We start from the raw sequence: 22,631 nt of genomic DNA, 5'->3' as shown, positions 1-22,631 counted from the left end.
GGGCTGCTGCTATGAGAGCCTGTGGGGTGCTGAGAGGGATGGCCCCCAGCTCTCTTTTCCCCTTTGCCCAGAATTCTAACTATTTTACATGGTGCTTCTATGCCAGAGCTCATTTGAAGAAAGGTCTTTGAGGCTAAAAAACAAACAAACAAACAAACCCCACATTTGCAAACCACAGCAGAGCAGCCTGGTTCTTTTCAAAGGTGGTTTCCTTACCTTGAGTTTCATCTCCTTTGCTCCAGAACTGCCAGTTCGGGGAGTGACAGAAGAGACGTATTTAGGAGAGGAAGGTGGCTCTGGGCACACGGCAGGGCTGGAGGGTTGGATCAGAGGGTCTGAGCTACCAGGAGTGGGGTGTTTGGGGCTAAGGCAAGGCCTATTTTTCAAGGTTTTAGCAGAGGAACGTGTGGATGTCTTAAACATAAACATAACTAAAATCAAAATAAAAGTCAGCACATGGAGGAAGGAAACAAACTGAAAAAAGGACAGTAACTAAAAATAAATAAGGCAGGTAATGGTTGAAAGCAGTGATCTCCAGGCTGTTTGAATCAGGTACCCTTAATATCCCTTCTGATCAGTAAGAACAGGAAAGTGACCATCCTCCCCAATCATAGTTCTTTTTCTTTTTCTTTTTCTTTTTTGAGACGGAGTCTTGCTCTGTCGCCCAGGCTGGACTGCAGTGGTGCAATCTCGGCTCACTGCAAGCTCCACCTCCTGGGTTCACGCCATTCTCCTGCCTCAGCCTCCCGAGTAGCTGGGACTACAGGCGCCCACCACCACGCCCGGCTCGTTTTTTTGTATTTTTAGTACAGATGGGGTTTCACTGTGTTAGCCAGGATGGTCTCGATCTCCTGACCTCATGATCCCAAAGTCTCGGCCTCCCAAAGTGCTAGGATTACAGGCGTGAGCCACCGCGCCTGGCCCTGACAAAGCTTTTAGAAGAGGACATGAAAAAGGAATGGAAGTTCTAGTACGTTCTTTCTCCAGCCTGTTAGATGTTACTGTGCCCCTGAGTTTGGAGACCAGTGGTTTAAAGGTGCTTCACATGAGTAAGTTGATGGAGATCATCAAGGTACATGAATCTTAGGATGTTACTCAAGAAAATGTCCCCAAGTGTGTCACGGGGTCTGAAGGGCCTTACTTTCTACTCAATTCCAGGCAAGGTGCTTTTTTACCTGCCCATTAACCCATGGCCTCTTCCACCACACTGACAGACTCATATGGCTACAATCAGGAGTGTGCCCCCCCAAGTTGGAAAGATTCTACCTGACTTAGGTTACACCCACCCCCACCACACATGTGCTTTCTGATTAAAGTCTCAAATCAAACTAATATTAACACTATCTGGTGAATCCTAATCTGGCCAATGTTAACTCTTTTGTTTGTTTGTTTATTTGTTTTAGAGACAGGGTCTCCCTCTGTTGCCCTGGCTGGAGTGCAGTGGTGCCATCACGGCTCACTGCAGCCTCCACCCTTTGGGCTCAAGTGATCCTCCCACCTCTGCCTGGCCAATTAAATTTTTTTTTGAGATGGGGTCTTGCTATGTTGCCCAGGCTGGTCTAGAACTCTTGGGCTGGGGACATCCTCCCACCTTAGCCTCCCAAAGTGCTGGGATTACAGGCATGAGCCACTGTGCCCAGCCTCCAATGTTATCTCTTTTTCTTTTTTTTTCAGTTTGTCAGTGTAAACAACACTGCTTACTTTTGAACCCATTCCACAAGAGGAAGCAGCCAGGGACGGGTGTCTGCACGCCTGTCCCTATGGAGGCGGGGCTGGGGGGGGGCCCTGGAACCAGGATGCAGGATAGATGGTGACTGACACCCACAGTTCATCCTGCCCGTGGGGGATTTTGACGGGTGGGCATGGCCCTGGAGGAGAAGGGGGTGTTTGGAGGGGAACAGGTCACACTCTCAGGAAACAAAGTGGGGAGGCTAAGCCTCGAAGTGTTTCCAAGAGCGAGTCAGAGCTCAGAGAAGGGTCCTGACCCAGACTTCACTGGGCTTCTAGGGGATGCTATCTTATTGCTTTCCAATTCCCCATGGAAGCGGCCAAGGCCCTCTGTGTGGTCAGGCTTGGTAAGGAGGACCCAGGAGATGAAGTAGCAATGGGAGAGGAGGGACACAGGCTGGGGCCCTGGGGCTGATGACAAGAAAGCAAAGCTGGGGTGGGGGTATTGACGACTCCTCCTTCCCTCGCTGCACACGGCCCCTCTCCACCAGCAGCACTCCCCAACTGGCCGAGGTCCAGGGTAATAGATCTTTCCCCTCCCTAGACTCTGGGCAACTCCAGGGCAGGGATGTTGTACCCATGTGTACTGAATGAATGAATGAAGGAAGGAACAAATGAATGCATGCATGCATGAGGCTGGTATTCCCTGCCCCCTGCCCCCGGCACTAAATGCACCGTGATTGACAAGCAGCTGTCACTATCACTTCAGAGACCCAGGCCAGCTCTCCAAATCCCCACAGGCCCTTCCACTGCCTCACTAGATGAGGCTGGGGAGCCCTGACTCTGCAGGCACTTCCGGGAGCAGCCCTCAACACACCACTGAATGCTCAGAGCTATGTGGCAACTGGAGATGCCCTCCGGGCTCCAGTACTGATTAAAATTCAGGTGTTTCAGACAGAATTTATGCTAGAAATTTTAGATACCTTTAAGAAAAATAGGTCTTATCTAGAGCCATGGTGGGATTTTCCAGGAAAAACGCCACTGTGCAATTACGGGAGCATTTCCCCAGACATTTCCCCAGTCATTGAGACAGTAAACAATGGGTGAAGTGAAATACTGAGAAGGATGGGCAAAGATCTGGGTGCAGTCTATGCAGTGAGAAGATGGCTTCATTTACTGTCCTAGGGCTGGTTTTCAAACACACCTTCATTTACTGTCCTGGGGTTGGTTTTCAAACACACCTTCATTTACTGTCCTGGGGTTGGTTTTCAAACACACCTTCATTTACTGTCAGGGTCTCACTGAAAGTACACTAAGAAAGCTGGAATTAGGAGCATGACTTCATGAACCTGCCAACTGCTCTTCCCTGGGGTAAGTATCAAAACTAATAAATGCTGGACTTTTTAAAAGCCTGCCCCAAAATACAAAGCACTTTAAATGACAGCTGTACTTTAGTGACAAATACTCCCCACATTATATATGAGAATGAATCAGACATAAAGCACAGCTTCTCTGTAAACTTGACCAGCTGCAGAGCTCCGTGGCATCGTCAGCTTACCTTGGCTTTTTTGTCATCGCTTCCAGTCCCGTCTTTGCTTTTACTGACCATGCGAGCTGATAAAATATAAAATAAGAATGCTTGTCACACTCCATTTTCACCGTTCACAGAAAGCCAGCTGTGGTGAAGCTGGATTTCTCTGGGATAGGTCCATGTTTGTTTAGTTGGGTCTGGTGGAAACCCAGTTGGTTCTCTTTTCCCTTAAATCTGCTAGGCCTCGCATTGTTAGTATCAACACAGCACACTGGGGTCATTGATTAGAGCAACCTGGCAAGAGGGGGCAGCAGGCTGGCCGAGGGTGGGACCATGCAGAGGGGACGCAGCAGAAACTGTCACGGGGACATGATGGCATGGAGGCTATCTAAGGAAGGTGCAGTCTCCCTAACCCACAGGCTCCTGCCCTGTTTCTGCCAGGGTCAGCCTCACCCCACTGGGACCAGCCCCACTCCATGGATGGGTGTTTTAAAAGCCTCAGGGCCATGGATGTTGGTAACTCAGTGAGGACCCAGCCTCCTGCAAGATCCAAGGATGGGGGTGGGTGCATTGTCTCCACACTGCAGCCAGGCTTGGCCCTGATTCCCTGTGAGGTGCCTGCTCACCCTCTTGGCCTTGGAAACTGCCTGGAACCACCCGGCTCCCCTGCCCATGTGGCTAGATTGCCAGCAGTCCTGATTCCTACCTTCCTGGCCATCTTATGCTGACCACCCCATCTCCATTTCTGGTCACACGCCTCCAGAATAGGAGAGGCTGGCAGGGTTGTCTTTGTCCCCTAGTTGCTGGTTGTACCCCCAGGGCCTGCCCCTCACTAATGGCGGCTTTGGCCACCAGCCCCAGCTGCTCTGAGATGAGCCAAGCCCAGCCCAACCCTGAGCCAGGCCTGGTGGGTTTCTTGCCACTTGCTGGTCTTCAAAGGGCACGAATTCTCACTGCTTCCCCAAATTAGCTACAAACCAGTTACCATCACACATTCCCACAGACAACATCAGCCTTCATCACACTCCTTGGTGAAACCAACCCGCTGACCTGTCGGCCAGCATCAGCGCTAACTCACCCTTCTCCTTCTCTTGACAGTCACTGCTGAAAACTGATCATAGATTTTCTTCTTTGGTTTCAATATCACATTCCCTCTACCCCATGGACAACTGGGTCTCTTGGAGCTTCTCATTGGCTATTGTCACCTGGATTTCTAGAGGGACCAGCAATGAGTATGCCCAGAGGTTTTCCAACTATACTATGTGGCAGAATCACCTGCTAAAAGACTCCCAGGCTTACCCCACAACTGGGTCTGTAAGCCTAAAGTGGCACCTGGGAACCTGCACTTTAGTAAGAGCCCCAGGCGGATCTGACTCACGTGTTCTTTGTTTTGCCCACATCAACCAGCACCATCCATGGCACAACAAAAGAATCTGCTAAATCGGCATTTCCCAAACTTCCTCCAGGAAATGTTAGCAGGTAGAATCAAGTAAGTTTGGGAAACCCACTCTGTGACCTTCTCAGAGGGTCACAATGGCCATTAGTACATTAAAGGCTCTGACAAGTCCTGCAGCAGAAAAGCCTGTTTAACTTAGTTTAGTCTTTTATTTTTTTCCCCCAGTCACTGGGCCATGGAACTCTTTTTTAATCCAAACACACCTATGAACCTCTAGTAGGCCAGTATTCAAGAAAACATCATTTCAGGAAATATTGTAGTAACCTGTCAAGTCAGTTATTTGTCCCCTACTGTTTTGGAATTTAACAAAGGATATAGGATATATTTTTTTCTCTCTTAACTTTATTTTATTTTATTTTTTGAGACAGAGTCTCACTCTGTCGCCCAGGCTTAGGGTACAGTGGTGTGATCTTGGCTCACTGTAACCTCTGCCTCCTGGGTTCAAGCACTTATCCTGCTTCAGCCTCCCCAGTAGCTGAGACTACAGGTGCCCGCCACCATGCCCAGCTAATTTTTTGTAATTTTAGTAGAGACAGGGTCTCACCATGTTGGCCAGGCTGGTCTCGAACTCCTAACCTCAAATGATCCACCTGCCTTGGCCTCCCACAGTGCTGAGATTACAGGCGTGAGCCATCGCCCCCAGCCTCTGTCTTAACTTTTAAACACAGGCTTCTTTATAGCATTTCAAAGTTTTCTCTAAAAGTAAAATCTAATAAAAATTTAACAGATGCTTGCAACTGTGAGCTTCAGTAACATCCATTTCTGGGCTCTGCAAATAACTGTGAAATGCTAAGGGTCCCAAATTTATGAACAAGCTCGCCTTGTGGCTATGAGGTCTCCTGTGGGACACCAACTCTCCTCTCCCTGATACTTGGGATTCTCCTCCCACCAATCCCTCCCTGCAGGGCTGCTGTGGTCGTGCTCCTGAGGGCTCAAGGTGGGCCCTGCTCAACCCCCTCCAATGCCAGCATGAGGATCCCCTTGTCCTCTGCAGAGGGAGGTGGCGGCATGTGGACCAGGGAGATCTTGTGTCTGCTCCTTGTCTTCCTGCCACAAGGCAGAGTGGGTGGGGGCAGGGCACTGGGCCAAAGGCACAGCATGAGCTCTGGGCCACCTCTGGATGCTGTGTGTGTCGCCTGCTGTGTGTGCCCTGCACATCTCTGTGTTAGGCGTCCACACTCCAGCACCTCCTGGGAGGCGTTGTGGGATGCAGGACAGGCGTGTCTTTCAGAGACAACCTACCTGGATCCCAAACCTGGCTCTGTCACTTACTACTCATTGGCCTTCGGCAAGTTACTGTACTTCTCTGAGCCTCCGTTTCCTCATCTGCAAAGTGGGGCTGCTTATGCCTACATGGGAGGGTTGGAGAGTTCTAGACACCATGAGGGCACCCGTCATCCTGTCGGTGGAAGGCACCCACCAACCTCCTGTGGGCTGATGGGCCGTTGTGGACAAATCAAGTGGCCAGAGAGTCAAACAAGGTGGGGAGCACGGGGCGGGGGTGCTGGTGACATGCAGAGTGGCGGGCAAGCGTGAGGGGCGCGTGCGGCCACAGCCTGAGCATGGGAGGAGGCCGAGGGAGTGGAGCAGCTGCACCCAGGTGTCGATTTAGTGGCGTCCTAGGAACGTCAGAAGCAGCAGGAGTCCGGAGGCCCGGAAGCTCAGTGGCAGTGCCCGCAGCCTGGGAGGCCTGGGAGGTCCCCAGGGAAGGAGCGAAGAAGCTCAAGACACAGACCTTTGAGTTGAGGGACCCGGCTGACGGGCTTCCCCCGCGGAGCAGCAGCAGGCTGCTTTTCAGAGGACTCTGGAAGGTCAGCCTCTTTTGTGTCCTCTCCCAAAGAGGGGCCCCGGGCCTCTGGCCCCTCTCCAGGGGCCCCTGGAAATGCAGCCCTTCCCAAATGCTCCTCCGAGTGCGCCTGCTCCTTCTGCACGTTGGGTGTGATTTCCACGTGAAACGTGAACTCCAGGGGGGCATCCTGCCCTTTGGCCCGCCCTGCACTGGGCCCGTCGGGCTCTGAAGCTGGGATCTCTGTGGAAACTTTGGAGAGGAAATCCACAGGGAGGTGGATGGCACCCTTCGCTGGGAAGCCTGGGATGCTGGTGGCTTCTCTGGCGGCTGTCTGGGGAGGCCGCCCATCTTGGGCTGGGGAGGCCTTGGAGGGAGGGGAGTCTTGGGGGGAGGACTCATCGACGTCGCGGTCTTCATCCACCTCCTCCTTGCTCCCCGGCCTCTCTTTGCCCCCTGCCCCCTTCAGCGGCGGCCCCTCCTGGTGCAGGTCTCCTAGAAGCTGGTGCTCGAGCAGCTCAGGGGCGTGGCGGCCGCCCTCTGTGTCCTCAGGTCCTGTCCCCAAAGGTTGGCGTGTGGCCTCTCTGGGGCCCTCAGGCAGAAGGGGAGCCCCAGGCATGCCGGACATGAGCTGGTGGCTCAGACCTGGGGGGCCTGGCTCTCGGAGGAAGCCTTCCTGGACCACCTTACCACTTTCAGGCTCTGTGTGGAGATACGCAGTGGTGGCGGGCTTCGGAAAGGCCGGACCCTTCTCGGCCCAGTCCCCGCCTTTTTGTCCCCACTCCAGGGAGGGCTCCTGAGGGCCTCCTGTTGGAGGAGGCGCTGGGCAAACGGGATGGTGCTGAGGAAGGCTCGCGGTCAGCGGGACGGGAGCTTCTGGCTCTTTCTCCCCGAGGCACGGCCCAGAGACCCCAGAGGCCTCTCCGCAGGGTCCAGGCTGGACGTGGGCACTAATCTCATTGTCCAGGGGCCTTTCAGGCGCCTTCCTCTGCCGGCCCGGAACTCTCAACTCCTCTGGTTTGAAGAGGCAGCGATAGCAAAAGGTTAGCAAGGGCGCATTAATCGCTTAAGAGAGGGAGCATCATCCTGGACAAAATGACAATGAGAGGGCATCCCAGGCCCCCTAACAAAGAGATGGGAGCACAGCTCTGGGCTCATCTCGTTGCCTTTGCTTGCTTGGAATGACAGCTCTCCTGGTCTAGCCGCCACCAGCTCGCTAGGTGGCTCTCCCCTCTCTGGGCCTCAGTTTCCTCATCTGTAAAGAGGGTTCTTGGACGTGGTGACCTCCGAGGGCCCTTCTGGTGTGGGTGTTATTCCTCTGCCTATGATGGGCTCTGGTTGGGCACAGAGCATGTCACACATCTGGAGCCGCCCTGGGCTTAATCTACTGGGAAAGCGGGAGGGCTACAGAAGCTTCTCCTGCTTTCTAGGGAATTTGAGCCTCCCAAAGATTCTAGCCTCTAGATGGTACCTGGTTTGGGTGTAGCGAGAATCCCCTTTCCTCTCCCTACCTCTCACTGTTCTCCTGCCCCTGCCCCCCGCCCTTTTTTTTTGGTTTGAGACAGAGTCTCACTCTGTCGCCCAGGCTGGAGTACAGTGGCGCGATCTCAGCTCACTGCAACCTCTGACTCCCTGGTTCAAGCGATTCTCCTGCCTCAGCCTCCCGAGTAACTGGGATTACAGGCACGTGCCACCACACCTGGCTAATTTTTGTATTTTTAGTAGAAACGGGGTTTCACCATGTTGGCCAGGATAGTCTTGATCTCCTGACCTCGTGATCTGCCCACCCTGGTCCCCAAAGTGCTGGGATTACAGGCATGAGTTTTTTTTTTCCTTTTTTTCTTTCTTTTTTTTTTTGAGACAGGGTCTCGTTCTGTCACCCAGGCTAGAGTGCAGTGGTGCAATCACAGCTCATTGCAACTTTAACTCCAGGGCACAAACAACCCTCCCATCTCACCCTCCCAAGCAGCTGGGACCACAGATGCATGCCACCACGTCTGACTAAAATGTTATTTTTCATTTTTGTAGAGACGGGGTCTCCTTATGTTGCCCAGGCTGGTCTCGAACTCCTGGGCTCAAGCAATTCTCTTGCCTCTGGGATTACAGGGATGAGCCACCATACTTGACTTCTGCTCCCCTTTTTGGTAAATGAAACCAGTGAAACTAGTGCCCACAAACCCCGCCTCAAGCCCATTCTCTGACAGATTTGGAAAATCCAAAATGTGTGATCATCAAGAATGGAGTCTTTACTGAGAGACCTGCCATAAGACTCCTCGAAAAAGAAGCCCCATTCAGATCTATCCAGGTCACTGACCACAGACAAGCCCTTGGCACAGGTGAGGTAGGCCCCCGTGGGAGGAAGGGCTCTGCACGGCAGACAGTGATGGCCCTCAGGACCACTGCTGTCCCCTGATCACACAGCTTGCTGCACACCAACCCAGCTGATCAAGGGCACACTTCATTTTTTTCTGGTTCATTCACGTGACATTCATTAACCTGGCCGCATATTAAGAACAGGAGAATTACACTCCTTGGTTGTCCTAATAAATACCCTTTATGTTTTTTAACTCCCAACTCTTTGAACACCCCATCTAGTCCCAACGCAACAACCTATGCAACTCACCAGCTCTGCTTTAAACAAAACCTGCAGCCCTGAAGGATTCAGGGGCTTGGAAAAGAAAGAGATTTGGATGAGGTCGGGGAGGAAGGTGTGGTCATGGACACACAAAGGTAACCTGTGGGCCCGACCCCATCGGAGGCAAGGTGGTTGACATGGGCTCATCCCCAAGAGGCCCGGTCAGAGCGCAGCAGCACCTCCAGCCTGTGATACTGGCCATGCTCATGGGCCCCTCCAATTCCTGTTCCTGGCATCGACCACAGTGCATGCCACACAGCAGGTGGTTAAATCAATGGATCCTGCACAGATCAACTGGTGTCAGGAAAACATTGACTTCAGCTTCTCACAGGCTCTGCAGGTGCCTTATGGGAGCCCTTGGTCAGTCTCTGGGAAGAACAGCCCAGAGGCAACCCTGAGCCTGAGCGCCAGAACTGACCAGAGGCAGGGGCTGCCCCTATGCTGCCCCAACAGGACAGGTCTCCACTGCCTTCCAGAAGTCGCTTTCCTCCTAGAGCTTACTAGAGTGCTCTTGACTGGGATGTTACTGTACTCTGATATAATACAAGACTTTAAGAAACACTATTAAAAAAGAGACAAGGACCCCAAATGTAAATAGTAAACGTACCTTGAAAAGTAATGGATACAGGATTGTAGTGTGTGTGTGTGTGTGTGTGTGTGTGTGTGTGTATATCAATGAGGAAACTGACATGATTAATTACACCCCTGGAGGAAGAAGCCAGGTTAGGAGAATGTTCTTTTGTTTTTTCTTTTTGAGACAGAGTCTCACTCACTCTGTCGCCCAGGCTGGAGTGCAGTGGCATGATCTCGGCTCACAGCAACCTCCACCTCCCAGTTTCAAGCAATTCTCCTGCCTCAGTAACAATTCTCCTGCCTCCGTAACAATTCTCCTGCCTCCTACTCCTCCCATGTAGCTGGGATTACAGGTGTGTACCACCATGCCTAGCTAACTTTTGTATTTTTAGTAAAGATGGGGTTTCACCATGTCAGCCAGGCTAGTCTTGCACTCCTGGCCTCAAGGGATCTGCCTACCTTGGCCTCCCAAAGTGCTGGGATTACAGACATGAGCCACCGCACCCAGCCTGGTTGGGAGAATGTTCTATTGATTCCCTAGGATGCTAGGAAGTACTCAGCAAATACTAAATGTAGCAATTCTCAGGGGTTAGGAGGAGTTCAAGATAAATGAGTATTGTAAACACAGTAGTCCAGGTAAGTTAAGCCCCCATGCCCTCTTCAGGAGGCCTGGTCTCTGGACACTTACAGAAGAAAAGTCCACCCCTCGTATACAGGCCTTCCCATAGCTTACTCTCAACAGACTGCAGCTCCAACCTGAAACACCTTTTTCCATCTTACTAATAGGTACTTTATCCCTCCATGATTCCAGGCTGCTGTCAGAAAGCTTAAAATTCAGTGAGCACAAAAGTCAAGTTCCCAGCAAAGATGGTGACCTGGGCTTTTTTTGTTGCATGGAATATGTTCTGGGGGCATGTAGACATCACCTGCACTAACAATCGGTAGAAAAAACTCAAACCCACTTCCATTTATGAAAAGCAATGATTTCTAGAGGTCATGCTTTATCAAAGCCTCTAGTTTTACCTAAGCTGAAAAACATGACCTAAAAGAAACAGGAGCCAGGTTCCTAGTTAATTTCACACATTGACTGAGGTTCTTCTCTTATAGCCACTGTCCCTTCTAATAGTTTTTGAAGCTCTTTGTTAGCCTGAGAACGAAAATGTGCCTTTCTGTGCCATGTGACATGAGAAACATCAGCCTGCTATAGGCTGTGACCTCTCTGGGGGAAGGAATGTGTAGTTAGGCCTCAAAATATCCTCAACGAGGCAGAGTCTCCTAGAATCAGATGGCCTCAGAGGCAGCTCTAAATACTGGACAGATCCCATCACTCGGGAGAAAAGAACAGTGTCTTTCCAGCCCTTCTGCAATCTAGAAGCTTCCAAATTTTACAGTAGGCTCTCAAGTTCATTTATCTAGCAAATGACAGAAAACAAGCCCAGCCCACATTATATCAGTACCACAGGTCTCCCATTTCCTAAAATTAGGAATCTCTAGGATTTTTCTTAAGATATTTATGATAAATGATTACACAAAGCTGCCTTTCTTGAATACAGCAGTTTGGTTCCTGAGAAGAAAATCATAATAAGGGTTGAAGGCTGCACAGAAGAAAGTTTACAAGCAATCACTTGGGGATGACATGGTTAAGGCCTTGCTCCTGGATCGGCCACAGGGCAGCCTGCAGTGAGAATCGCCTGTCACACATATTTGAGTTTCGTTTTTTTTTTTGAGACGGAGTTTTGCTTTTGTTGCCCAGGCTGGAGTGCAATGATGCGATCTCGGCTCACTGCAACGTCCACCTCCTGGGTTCGAGCGATTGTCCTGCCTCAGCCTCCTGAGTAGCTGGGATTATAGGCACCCACCACCACACTCGGCTAATTTTTTTATTTGGAGTGAGACAGGATTTCACATGTTGGCCAGGCTGGTCTCAAACTCCTGACCTCAGGTGATCTGCCCACCTGGGTCTCCCAAAGTGCTGGGATTAGAGGCGTGAGCCACCGCGCCCGGCCTAGAGTTTCTGTTAAGACATTCATTCTCAACTCCCAGGCTGGACAAGGCTAGCATCTTTCAGATCACTAAATGCCTTAGGAATTACCCAGAAATGGTAATAGAAAAAAACCACTAGGGCTCTTTCTATATCTGAGTAGCCAACCTTTGATAAGAACCAACTCCCTAAAATCTCCTGGACTTGTGAATTAGAGCTCAGGTCCAAATGATCTTTTCAGGGCAGAGCCCACCCCATGTCACTCCCCCCAACCCCCAAGTCACGGCAGGCAATTCCAGTTCACTGACCTTGGGTCACGTGACCAGCAGCTTCGTCTTCCAGGCTGGGGGTGTCTCCAATGCCTGCTTCTTCAGCTGGTGTATGTGTCAGCAAATGAAGGGGGGTAAAAGCGAGACAGTTATTGTTTACTAGAAACCAAGCTCTTTGTATCTTCGGGCATTTTCCCTAAAACATTCAGGAAAGTCACATCCCAGGAATACCAAGGCGCCTCAGCTCTGGCTTCTCTGCAAATGTCATTGCTGAGGATGCTGGTGATAAAAGTTCACTAAACAAAAGGCACAGCACCCACATGCAGGTGTAGCTATGACCTAGTAGGAAAGACTTTCTCCACTTTGCGACCAGGGTCCTGAATGCCTCACTCAACAAGGACACACAGGCTGAGTGAGGTCAGAGAAGCAATTTGCTGCTGAGCCATGGTCGTGGAGGCTGTGTCTAAGCAGTGGCTGCTGGGAAGTTCAAGGCAAGACTTTGCCTGGGTTGCGGAGTCAGGCAGATGGGGTTCATATCCAGGCACTGGCATTCATTCAACCTCTCTGAGCCTCCATTTCCTCATCTTGAACCCCAAGATGAAGATACTAGTTTGTCTTGTAGAAGGATGGTGAGGGTTAGTAAGAGAATTTGTGTGAACACGTTTAGCCTGGTGCCTGGCATATGGTAGGTGCCCCAAAATGTTACATTTCCTTCCTCCCAACTTCTGGGCAAATGCCTTTCGCAGAATGTCCTGAACGGGTGCTACTTGGTAACAGGGAGGCTGGCAGTGCTGGTGAGCAGCTTTTGGGGGTGTCTTGGGTTCCTGTTTAGGAAGCCACAGCTCACCCCAAACAAGAAAGACTGAGAAAGTTCCTGACCACATTAATAGTACCAAAATCAATAGGCTTTAAAAACACCTATTTCTGCATCATAAACAACAGGACACTTATAGGACAGTGCACGCAATTGTCCAGAAAAAAAGTTTATAAGGCAAGTTGGCCACGTTGACATGCATTGACCTCAGGCCACCAGAATCACCAGCATTTCCTGAGGACAATGACAGAGGCCACTGCCTCTGAGAAATCCATACATCTTGCTGGCTGGGCCATCAGTCTTATCTCCCAGGCCTGCAATGAGTCAGTCACTCTCTGCACCTAAGATAGGAATGCCGGATCCCCACCGCTGGCCAGCACAGGCCTGTGTGAAGAGTGTAGGCAAGGGAGAGAAAGGTTCTCGAGTTTCCTGGCAGCCATGTGGTAGCCTCAGAAACACCCAGGCCATTGGCTGTCCCCAGGCAGCTGCTGAGGAGATGGGAGGGTGGGCAATGGGCTCACGGGGCTCCCATCACTAGCACTAGCATGACACAGACACCCTCCGGGTCCATCCAGCCGACACTGCGCTGCCCACGACGCCCAGTGGTGACAGTGCCTTGTCATGTGACAATATCGCTGAGCGAGTGTTGGCTCAACTGCCTGGGCACAACTCTGAGTGCAGATTCGGCCTGAGTTTCTGACAAGGTGATGGCAATGGCAGAAAGGCTCAGAGCTACAGCAAGTCCAGCTAAATGCCAGAGTCCTTGAGACAGAGGGTGTGAGGAGGCTTCCTCAGACACCGTCACTGCCACGGCACTGGGTGAGTTGCCTTGCTGTCACACACAGTGCAGAGCTGCGATAGCCAGGCCTGGCTTGAGTCAGAAATTGGAGGCTGCGCTGTCTTTGCAACCCCTTGACCCCAGAAAGGGAGCTGCTTGGGAACACCATGGAGGGAGGTTGGGCCTCACATCACTGCTGGCCTCTCTGTACCCTGGGGAGTGTTTTACAAGAGCCAGGAGGGCCCTGTGCTCTCCAGCAAGGCAGGATCCTGCAAGGGGGTGGCCACACTGCACCCCAACTGGATGGCCCATGGGGAGTTTCACTGGAGCGCCAAGAACAGCAAACAGGATAGGCCAGAGCGAGGTGCCAACTAAGGTCTGCATTGTCAGTAGCTGAAGACACATGCACCCAACTCTAGAACCTCCCCACCACATGGAGGATGTAAAGGGATCTTTAGGAGGATTTCCTTGGAGAGAGTGGCTTGGGGGTGGTGGGAGTGGCTACATGGCCACCCCCCATCACAGTCCCAGCACAACTGTTTCAAGGCAATACATTGAGGACACCTGGTGTGTGTCCCCTCTGGTTAGGGACCTGGTGGACTGTGGTCAGGGCCCCACCAAGGAACACTAGAGGATGGAAGATGGGCTGGCCTTGCTTTGGGGGCAGAGCAAAGGACAGGTGCTGCAGCCCTGAGAACCGTCTGCACACCCACAGTTTGCTTGCCAGCGTGTTTCCCGTGGGCCCCATGTGGGCACAGGTCAGAGTGCATGGGAGCCTCAGATCATGTTTAAGAGGTGGCAACCAGCAGGACCTCAGAGGTGAGGCTGCAGCCAGATCTTCAGACTCCCACGGGGCCGAGGAGATGACATGGCCACCAGCATCCAGCGCAGCAGAAGGGCTCTTCAGGGGAGGATAGCTGGAGATGGCAGGCTGGGGTAAGAGTCTAGAAGAATTCAAATAAGGTCCCCATGGAGACAGAGAGAGAGAGAGTCTCCTTGAAACCTCTGCAGGGAGTGTGACGCAGCTCACACCAGGACCAACTCAGTAAGAACTTTCCTGTTTCTCTTACCCCTCCCCTCCCCGCCAGCCCCTGAGGGGAATGGCTGCAACTTTGAATGGAGTTAGAAGCTTTGACTGTCACATGGGGACTGGCTGTTCTAATTATTTAGCTTTTGCACACTGTTTTGCCACTGTGGAGACTAATGTACTTTCAACTACTTTGGAGTGATGGAAAAGTCAAGAGTTGGCTAGAGTTTTCATTCTGGGCAGGGGAGGGATTTCCCTCAGTGAAATAACTGTGAAGGGAGAGGAGGAGAGAAACTCAAGTTCCCTGTGATCTCATCCTGTGATCATGATCATGCCACAGTCTTCAAACGTCCTTCACATTCAAGGATGAGGCTCTGCCCCAGGTTCGAGGACATCCCCTCTGCCCATCTCAGGGGACTTCACGGATCAAGTCACAAAGCAGAAATACACTCAGAAGGGGCCAGGGTGGGGCTGCTCTCAACACACAGAGCCCTAGAGAACGCTGCAGGCTTCCCCAGTAGCTGCAGGGAGTACCATCTTTAGGAGGGAAAGGAAACTCTTTTCTGGCCACATCTTCTCTACTCTCCACTGCTGGTGAAATCCTGGCTAGGCCTCTTCTGCATTTCTTGTTGGGCAACTGGGCACCCTCCAAATCACCAAACCAATGGCTGGCATCTTTACGTAAGTGCAGTGAAGAAGACATGAAGGAAATGACTCCAGGAGCTCCAGGCTGTGCAGGCGTTTCCTAGGGCCTGGTGGGCTGAGCCACTCTTGGGTGACTGCAGCCTTGAGCCCGGCGCCCTGTCTGATTGATTCCCCATCACCCATGTTGACAAGGCATTCTCGTCATGCCTGTTCTACATGAATACGTTTGAAAAGGAGACAGAGTCCCAGAACTGGATGCTAGATTGCATGTCTGAGCTCCTCTGGGACCACCTCATTAAGATCACCAAAAGGTGTGGTCCAGTCATCTGCACCCTCTGTGCGCTCAGGTGATCTTGGGGTCCACCCCTTGGGAGGTGACCCTGTGCTGGGCAGTCTGAGCAGGAGGGTGGACTGACCTCAGGTGTCAAGAAGGCACGGGTCTGCCACCACCTGCCCCAGAAAACCCTGCAGAGAAGTCTCTGGAACTGACGCGCTAACTGAGGCAAGATGAGGAGCATCTAGAAGTCCAGAAGGCCCTAAATGCTCTGAGAGGCTGGCAGGCAGCCAGGGAGGTAACTGGGCACCAAGGCATCGAGCTACTCACAACCCAAGATTCCCAGGAGCCAGAATCCACCCATGTTCCTGCCCCACAGGAGGATAAACACGCAAAGCTCCCTCACTTCTGTCACAGGTCAGCTGGGGCACCCAGCAGGGCCTTGACTGCCTGGGGGTCTCTGGGGCTCACCCTCACCTGTGGTTCCTTCTGGGATCTCCGTGTGGGGCTGCGCGGCAGCCTGCTCGCCGGGAGCTCCCTCATCCACTAAGGGTGCTGTCACATCTAGAAACCACCGAGATCCACCTTAGAGGGGCCAGGACGAGCCATACCCAGCCCCTCACCTTTGCTTCTTGCGCAGGAGCAATGCAGGGAGGAGGAGTGAGGAGGGGATCAGCCATATGCCAGAAAGCAGCCCTGAAGCAGGGCCCGGAGCCCCTGCTACCAGCTCCCCAGGAAGCACACTGACATGCTGCTGAGTGGTTCTGGCTCATGAACCGCCCAGCTCATCCACCAGGAAAGCCCGGCAGCCCTGTGTAAACGCTGCAGTGAAACAGACTGCTGGGCATGGCCCCAGGCATTTTAAAAGAAGAAATACTGAAAACCAGATGATTGCTTACAACTATTTGATCCTTAAGACAGCACAGGGACTCCGGGGTTAGTGCGGGGGCCTATGGTTTTGCTGTGAGGCTTTGGGCAAGTCCTTGGTCCCTTTTGATTGGACGGTTTCCTCATCTGCAAAATGGCAGTGTCATCTCTAGGTGACTTCCAAGACTTCTCCCAGCTCTAACCCCTAAATCCAAGCCCATGACCCACAATTCAAAAGTGCAGAGTCCCTTGCATGGCAATAAATAGGTCTGCTCCTGTCCAGAGTCAGGCATTTGACTGTCGGATGGGTCCATCTTCACAGCAGAGGCAGGAGGGAAAGCTCGGCTACCAGGAGCTGCTGTCAGTCTCTCATCAGGTAAATGCTTCCAAATCAGCGTCCCTCCCGAGCAATGCCCTGGCACACTCCCAGGCCTTTCCGGGTACACGTAAGGAGTTGTCAGCTTTGAAGGCTTTCCAAGTTCAATGAAGGACATTTTAATTATGGTTGTCTTGGGTGCAGGCGGAGCAACCAGGCAAGATCCCAGCCCCAGCAGCGTTCCCTCCATCAGGGGTGGGAGCCAATGCTCTTGAGTCTCACGCCTGCACAGGGTCCAGAGGGCATTGAGACTTGTTTGGGAGATTCTTCCAGAATCCTGTTGAGGGAGCACTGAGAGTCAAGGCTTGGGAAGCTGGCATGAGGTCTGGCATCGTTTTGTAGACTTTCTCAGGATGGCAGGCAACTTGTAAAACCGTCCCAACAAGATGAGCAGGAAGTGTCTTGCGTCACTGGCTCTAAGAAGGAGCCATGAGAATCTGATCTGGATATTCTCATGAGGCTAAGAACCTCAGCGGCAAGGCCCATGCCTGCTGCGTCCTCTAAAGCTGTAGCATTATACCAAGCAAGAGGCGGGCACTTGACAGCCATTTTCCAAATTAATCCAAAGGTGGATGCTTGGGGAGACACTTGGGCCAGTTTTTCACCCCAAGACACAAGATCCAAATGAACATGCAGAGCCTGAAGAAGTACTGAGAAAGGAACCTTGAAACTCCATGGGGAGGATGGAAAGATAGAGGGGCAGATACTGCCAACTAGTGACTCAAAAGCCATTATTAACGTTCTTCCCCCTTGGTTTATTCTGCTAAAGAGGTTGGAAGGCAAAATGCTCAATGTCCCAGCCTTGCTTGCAGCAAGGGGTGGCCGTAAGACCCAGCTCTGGCCAATGAGACATAAGCAGAAGATTGCCACTTGCAAGAAAACTCCTGCTTTCCTAAGGGGACACATTTAGTTTCAGGGCCCTTTTGGCCACTTTACTTTGCAACTTGTTCCTGCTACAAAGGCAGATGTGATGCCTGGAAGTGTAGCAGCCACTTTGTAACCATGAGGCAACAATCCAACCACTAAAGATGACAGAAAATAAAGACAGGAGAGCATCAATGACCCTTGAGGTGCTGGCCAAGTCCAGACATCTGATTATGTGAGAAAAGTAAACCTCTTCATGTAAATGCCACAGTTAGTTGGGGTTTCTGTTTCTTACAGCCAAATGCAGTCTTGACTGACACAGATGGGAAGCAAGAGAAGATGGTCAAAATCAGGACTGAGGAGCATGTCAGAAAGTATGTGAGGTGCTAATAACCTAGATGCTGAGTGTCTGGAAAGGACAGGTTAGGAGAAGGGCTGGAACAAACACCGTGGCCAAAGTCCAGAGGCCCAGGCCACACCCAGAGCCCCCAAAATGAAGGATACTAAACCAAGATCAGATGTCCACTGACCTGCCCCTTCCCTCAGCCAAATGGCTGCTCTGGGACCTACTGGCCCCTGAAGAAAGAGAGAGGAGGGGGCTTTTGAAGGGGGTGTGGGAGGACAGTCGTATGGAGCAGGGCTTTGTGGAGCTGTGTGCGGGACTGTCCAAGGGTGGCTGCCTCCAGAGCACACACGGGATGAAGGTGCCCACACTCAGCACCAGCAAGCAAGGCATCGACGCAAGGCTCAGCTCCCACCACGCTGTCCTGCAAAGCACCGAAGGAGTGAGCACATCTCTCAGCCAGGGGGAGCAGCAGATGCAGCCAGGAGGGAGGCTCAAAGCACGGCTAAGCACAGGCTGGAGGCATGGAGGGGGCGTCTAAAGGGGGGCCCACCTTCCGCTGTTGGAGTGCTCTTAGCATCAGAGGTTTCAGAGCCCGGTTCCTCAGATCCGTCCTCAGTGGGGGTCTGCAGGGGAGATTCTGGAACACACACAGTGAGCCCTCAGAACGGTGGCCTCTCCCCAGCGCCCCCTTTTGGTCTCAGGAGGAACTGGGGAGCAGTGTCCTGTGGAGCCGAAAATCGCTCCCCGTGGAAACAGCTGGAACACGGCCTCGCAACAAACCCACAAAGGGGACCAACCCCACCTCCCTCCCTGCCAACACGACTGTGCCCCACACCAGGGCCATCAGATGAGGACACAGGTGATGTGCGTTTGCTCCTGGGTGAAAGGAGAAAGTGCCTCTTAACCAGCTAGTGGTGCCACCTGAGGCAAAGGTTTATCTTCCATTGGTCAACGGGCAGCAAATACCAGAAAGCCGAGCTGCGCATGAACCTTCTGCTTTGTCATTGCTATTAATTAACAACAAGTAGACACCTGGAAAAACACTCAGCGATCCAACCCCTTCCTTGGAAAAGGAGTCAGCTCAGGGCAGACACGGTGCTTACTTCTAAGTGGACATTGGGTGGTGTTTGGACGCCACCAAGCTCCTTTCATAGAAAGACCTCCAAGGACTGATGGACAAGCTGTGAGTTACATTTGAAATGGCAGCCATGGGTACCTACAATAAAACTGTCCTTTCAGAATGGGAAGCCTGGGCAAGAGAGGCCCAAATGATCACAGTGGTTGACAGTCACGCCCTCCACCAAGAATGTCCTTAGTAAGGCAGCTTTTGTTGGCTTAATAGAAATGAGAAAACTACCTCCTCCTCCTCCTAGAAGGGCTGAATTGTCCCTTCCCTGTGGCACTTTGGCCACTGGGAGTCAATCTGCCCTGGTTATTTTAGGGGCTTATCAATGCATCATGCAGTATCCAGGGCTGAGCAGGTCAAGGCCTTACACTCTGGAAGGTTGAGACTTCTTGAGAGCCCGATGTATACAGAGCTGAGTGCTAGGTACTGGGAAGGGACAAAATGCTCAGAAGATACAGCCTGTGCTCTGGGAGCACACACTCTCCTGAGGGAGGAAGGATGGCCACACAGAGCAAAAGACTCCAGGGCAGGCCCATGGCCAGCCGATAGGGTCCTCCTGGAGATGCCCCACCAGGAAGCAGGAGTTACAGGCTAGAGAGCATGGGACCAAGGGGCAAGATGGCTGGGTTCAAGTCCCAGTTCCACTTCTTTCTGGTCAGGTGGCCTTGGACCTGCCTCTCAGGGCCTCCGTTTCCTCATCTGTAAAATGCATGAGATGACCTCAACTCTACCTGCCTCCTCCTAGAGCTCCTGGGAGAATCCCACGAGTGAATGTTGGTAAAAGCACCTTCAAATCATGAGGATTTATACATGTGGATCTAGTTCTCATCGATGTAAAGGAGGCAAATGTTTATGGGGGCAGCCCTGGGCTTCCCTTCAGTTCTGCCCCACCTGGGCTGTCCACAGGGGACCATCGTGGTAAATCATGGCTCAAACCATGATGGGTGGATGGACGGACGGATGGATGAATGGGTGGATGGATGGATGGATGACTGGATGAATGTATTATTGGATAGATGACTGCATGGATGGGTGAATTACTGAATGATTAGATGGATGTATAATTGATGTATAATTATATGGATGGATATATGAATTAATAATTTATTAGGTGGGTGTATGAATGTATAATTGGATGGAGGTATAATTGGATGTATAATTATATGGATGTGTGTATGTATAATTGAATGATTAGATGCATGTATGAATGTATGACTGGGTGGATGTGTAATTGGATATATGACTGGATGGTTACATGGATGGATGGATGGATGGATGGATGGGTGGATAGATGAATGGATGGATGGATGGATGGATGGGTGATGTATAGATGATTCGATGTATGTATGATTGATTGGATGAAGATATGGGTGGATGGATGGATGGATGGATGAATGGATGATGTATAGATGATATATGTATGATCAAATGGATAATGGGATGGATGGAGGAAGGAATGATGGATAATTGGATGAATCGATGGAAGAATGAATGATGTAGAGATGTATGGTTAGATGAATGTATGATGGATAATTGGATGAATCGATGGAAGAATGATGTAGAGATGTATGGTTAGATGTATGTATGATGGATGAATGATGGATGGAAGGAAGGATGGATGGATAAATGGATAGATGGATGAGCTGGTGATGTGCAGATGTATGATTGGATATATGTATGATTGGATGGATGATAGGAAGGATGAAGGAAGGGATGGGTGGATGGATGGATGAATGGATGGATGGATGAACCGAGGGAAGAATGGATTATGTACAGATATATGATTGGATGTATGTATAATTGGATGGATGATGGGATGGATGAAGGGATGGATGGATGGATGGATGGGTGGGTGGGTGGTGTATAGATGACTGGATGTATGCATGATTGGGTGGAGGGAGGAAGATATGGGTGGATGGATGGGTGGATAGATGGATGGATGTGATGGTAACATGTAAAGCTTCCATCAGAATTTCTGAATTCTTTGCCAGTACCTCTTAGTCATCTTCCCTCAGCTCCTCCTGTGCCTGGCACTGCATGCCCAGAAAAGCCTCTCCAGTCTTCCCAGTGGTGTCTCAGCCATCAGATCAATGGTTCCTCAGCTCTCAGCTCAGTGAATTCACTCCCCTCTGTATGACAGAAATTCCTTACTCTTCATGCACATGGTGGCTGAATGGGTTTCCTCTGCTGTCTAATTGTCCTATTCATGCCTTAGACTCAACTCTGGAAGACTGGAAGATAGAGCCTCTAGAGAGTCAGGCAGATGGGTCCCAAATCCTGGCTCCACCACCTATTGGTTGTGTGAGGCTGAGCGAATTACCTAACCTCTCTCTGCCTCAGTTTTCTCCCCTGTATAATGGGCATAGTAGTAGCTCCACTGGCTCACAGGGCTTCTGTCAGCATGAAATTGTTGAATGCTTATTTAAAGCACTTTGTACCATGCCTGGCAGATGAGACACCCCCAATAAGTGGCAGTGATTATTTTCAGTCATTATCATGTCACCTTGGTTGAAGGGCCCAGTGTAGCACTGCTCATGCTCACCAGCAGGAACTTGAGTATTTTATTTTATTTAGTGCCAATGGTGGTGATGCAGATATGGAATTGACTGGGAATCCTGGAGGGCCCCCAGCAGATAGCTGACATTGTACCAGATGGACAAAGTGGCTCTGGTCGTATGAGGAAAAGTCAAGCATCATGTTGTAGTCACATACCCCGTCAAGCACATGGGGACTTTTAGTCTGGAAATTGCAAACACTCCCTCTGTGGCACAGACTGCTGAGGGTCCACCTGGTGTCCACTCTCTCTACCCTCCTTGGGAACAGAGCCCTGATATGATAGAGGACAGAGCTGTGCCCAGTTAAAAGGCCACATCTTCCAGCCTCCTGGGCAGACAGGGGTGGCTGATAAGAAGCTAAGGGAAGTCATTGGATAGGAAGTCCAGGAAAATGTCTGGATGGGAGGAGCTCAGCTGAGAGAGTCTCCCTTTGTGCCCAGCTCCCCTTCCTCCTTTTCCAGGGGCCTTTCTGAACATGAGACATCTTGAACATGGAAGTCACATGCTCAGAATGGTGGGTTTTTTTTTTTGTTTGTTTTTTGTTTTGTTTTGTTTTTCTGGCTGTATGAAAAGATCATTGTCAGTTCACTGGCTGTGCAAAACAGGCTGGGTACCAGAATTGGCTTGTGGGTCATAGTTTGTGGCGCGCTGCTTTAAGGAATGGCTCTGGGGCCTCAGTGGGGGACAGGATGAAGGGCGGAGGGTGTAAAGGTCTCATGGCTGCTGTTGCAAAACCAAGGTTTGTGGTGACGAAATCTGTGTCGGATGGAAAGGAGGTGAGGTCCCTGGGTGCTGTGGAGGGTTGTGGGAGGAACTGGCCAGGGTCATGATGGACAAGCTGATGGTGGTACCACCAACAGCAGTAGAGAAACCAGGAATGGCCCAGGATGGGGGAGCACAGAATTTGGTTTTTACTTGTTAGGTTTTGGGTGTGGCTTGGGCATTCAGTGGAGTTGTCCCTTGGGCGACAGGAAGGCTCTGTTGAACTCCGAGAAAGGCACTCCACCTGGGGCGGGAGTAATTTAGAGTCAGTTTCAGGATGGGGCTGGTTCTGTGCATG

At 51.3% G+C, this 22,631-nt stretch overlaps 1 protein-coding gene across 8 annotated transcripts in view; it reads right to left on the bottom strand.

The window, feature by feature from the left end:
• Nucleotides 1–22,631, bottom strand: part of MAPT (microtubule associated protein tau) — a 131,295-nt gene that overhangs the window by 35,674 nt on the left and 72,990 nt on the right. For 2 of the 8 annotated variants that reach the window (XM_055387816.2, XM_055387817.2), the window contains exons 3-6: nt 18,441–18,527; nt 15,915–16,001; nt 11,939–12,004; nt 3,227–3,282 (exon numbers count right to left, since the gene is read on the bottom strand). In XM_055387816.2, the coding sequence (XP_055243791.1) occupies nt 3,227–3,282; nt 11,939–12,004; nt 15,915–16,001; nt 18,441–18,527 (296 nt within the window). Of the gene's footprint in view, nt 1–3,226; nt 3,283–6,390; nt 7,456–11,938; nt 12,005–15,914; nt 16,002–18,440; nt 18,528–22,631 lie in introns of all 8 variants that reach the window. The other 6 variants (XM_031011074.3, XM_031011076.3, XM_031011075.3 and 3 more) reach the window with 4 other exon arrangements.

The sequence above is a fragment of the Gorilla gorilla genome, chromosome 4 (genome assembly GCF_029281585.2).
Source record: "Gorilla gorilla gorilla isolate KB3781 chromosome 4, NHGRI_mGorGor1-v2.1_pri, whole genome shotgun sequence".
Lineage (NCBI taxonomy): Eukaryota > Metazoa > Chordata > Mammalia > Primates > Hominidae > Gorilla > Gorilla gorilla.
The sequence above is the reverse complement of the archived record's forward strand: the minus strand, read 5'-3'. Positions and strand labels throughout refer to the sequence as shown.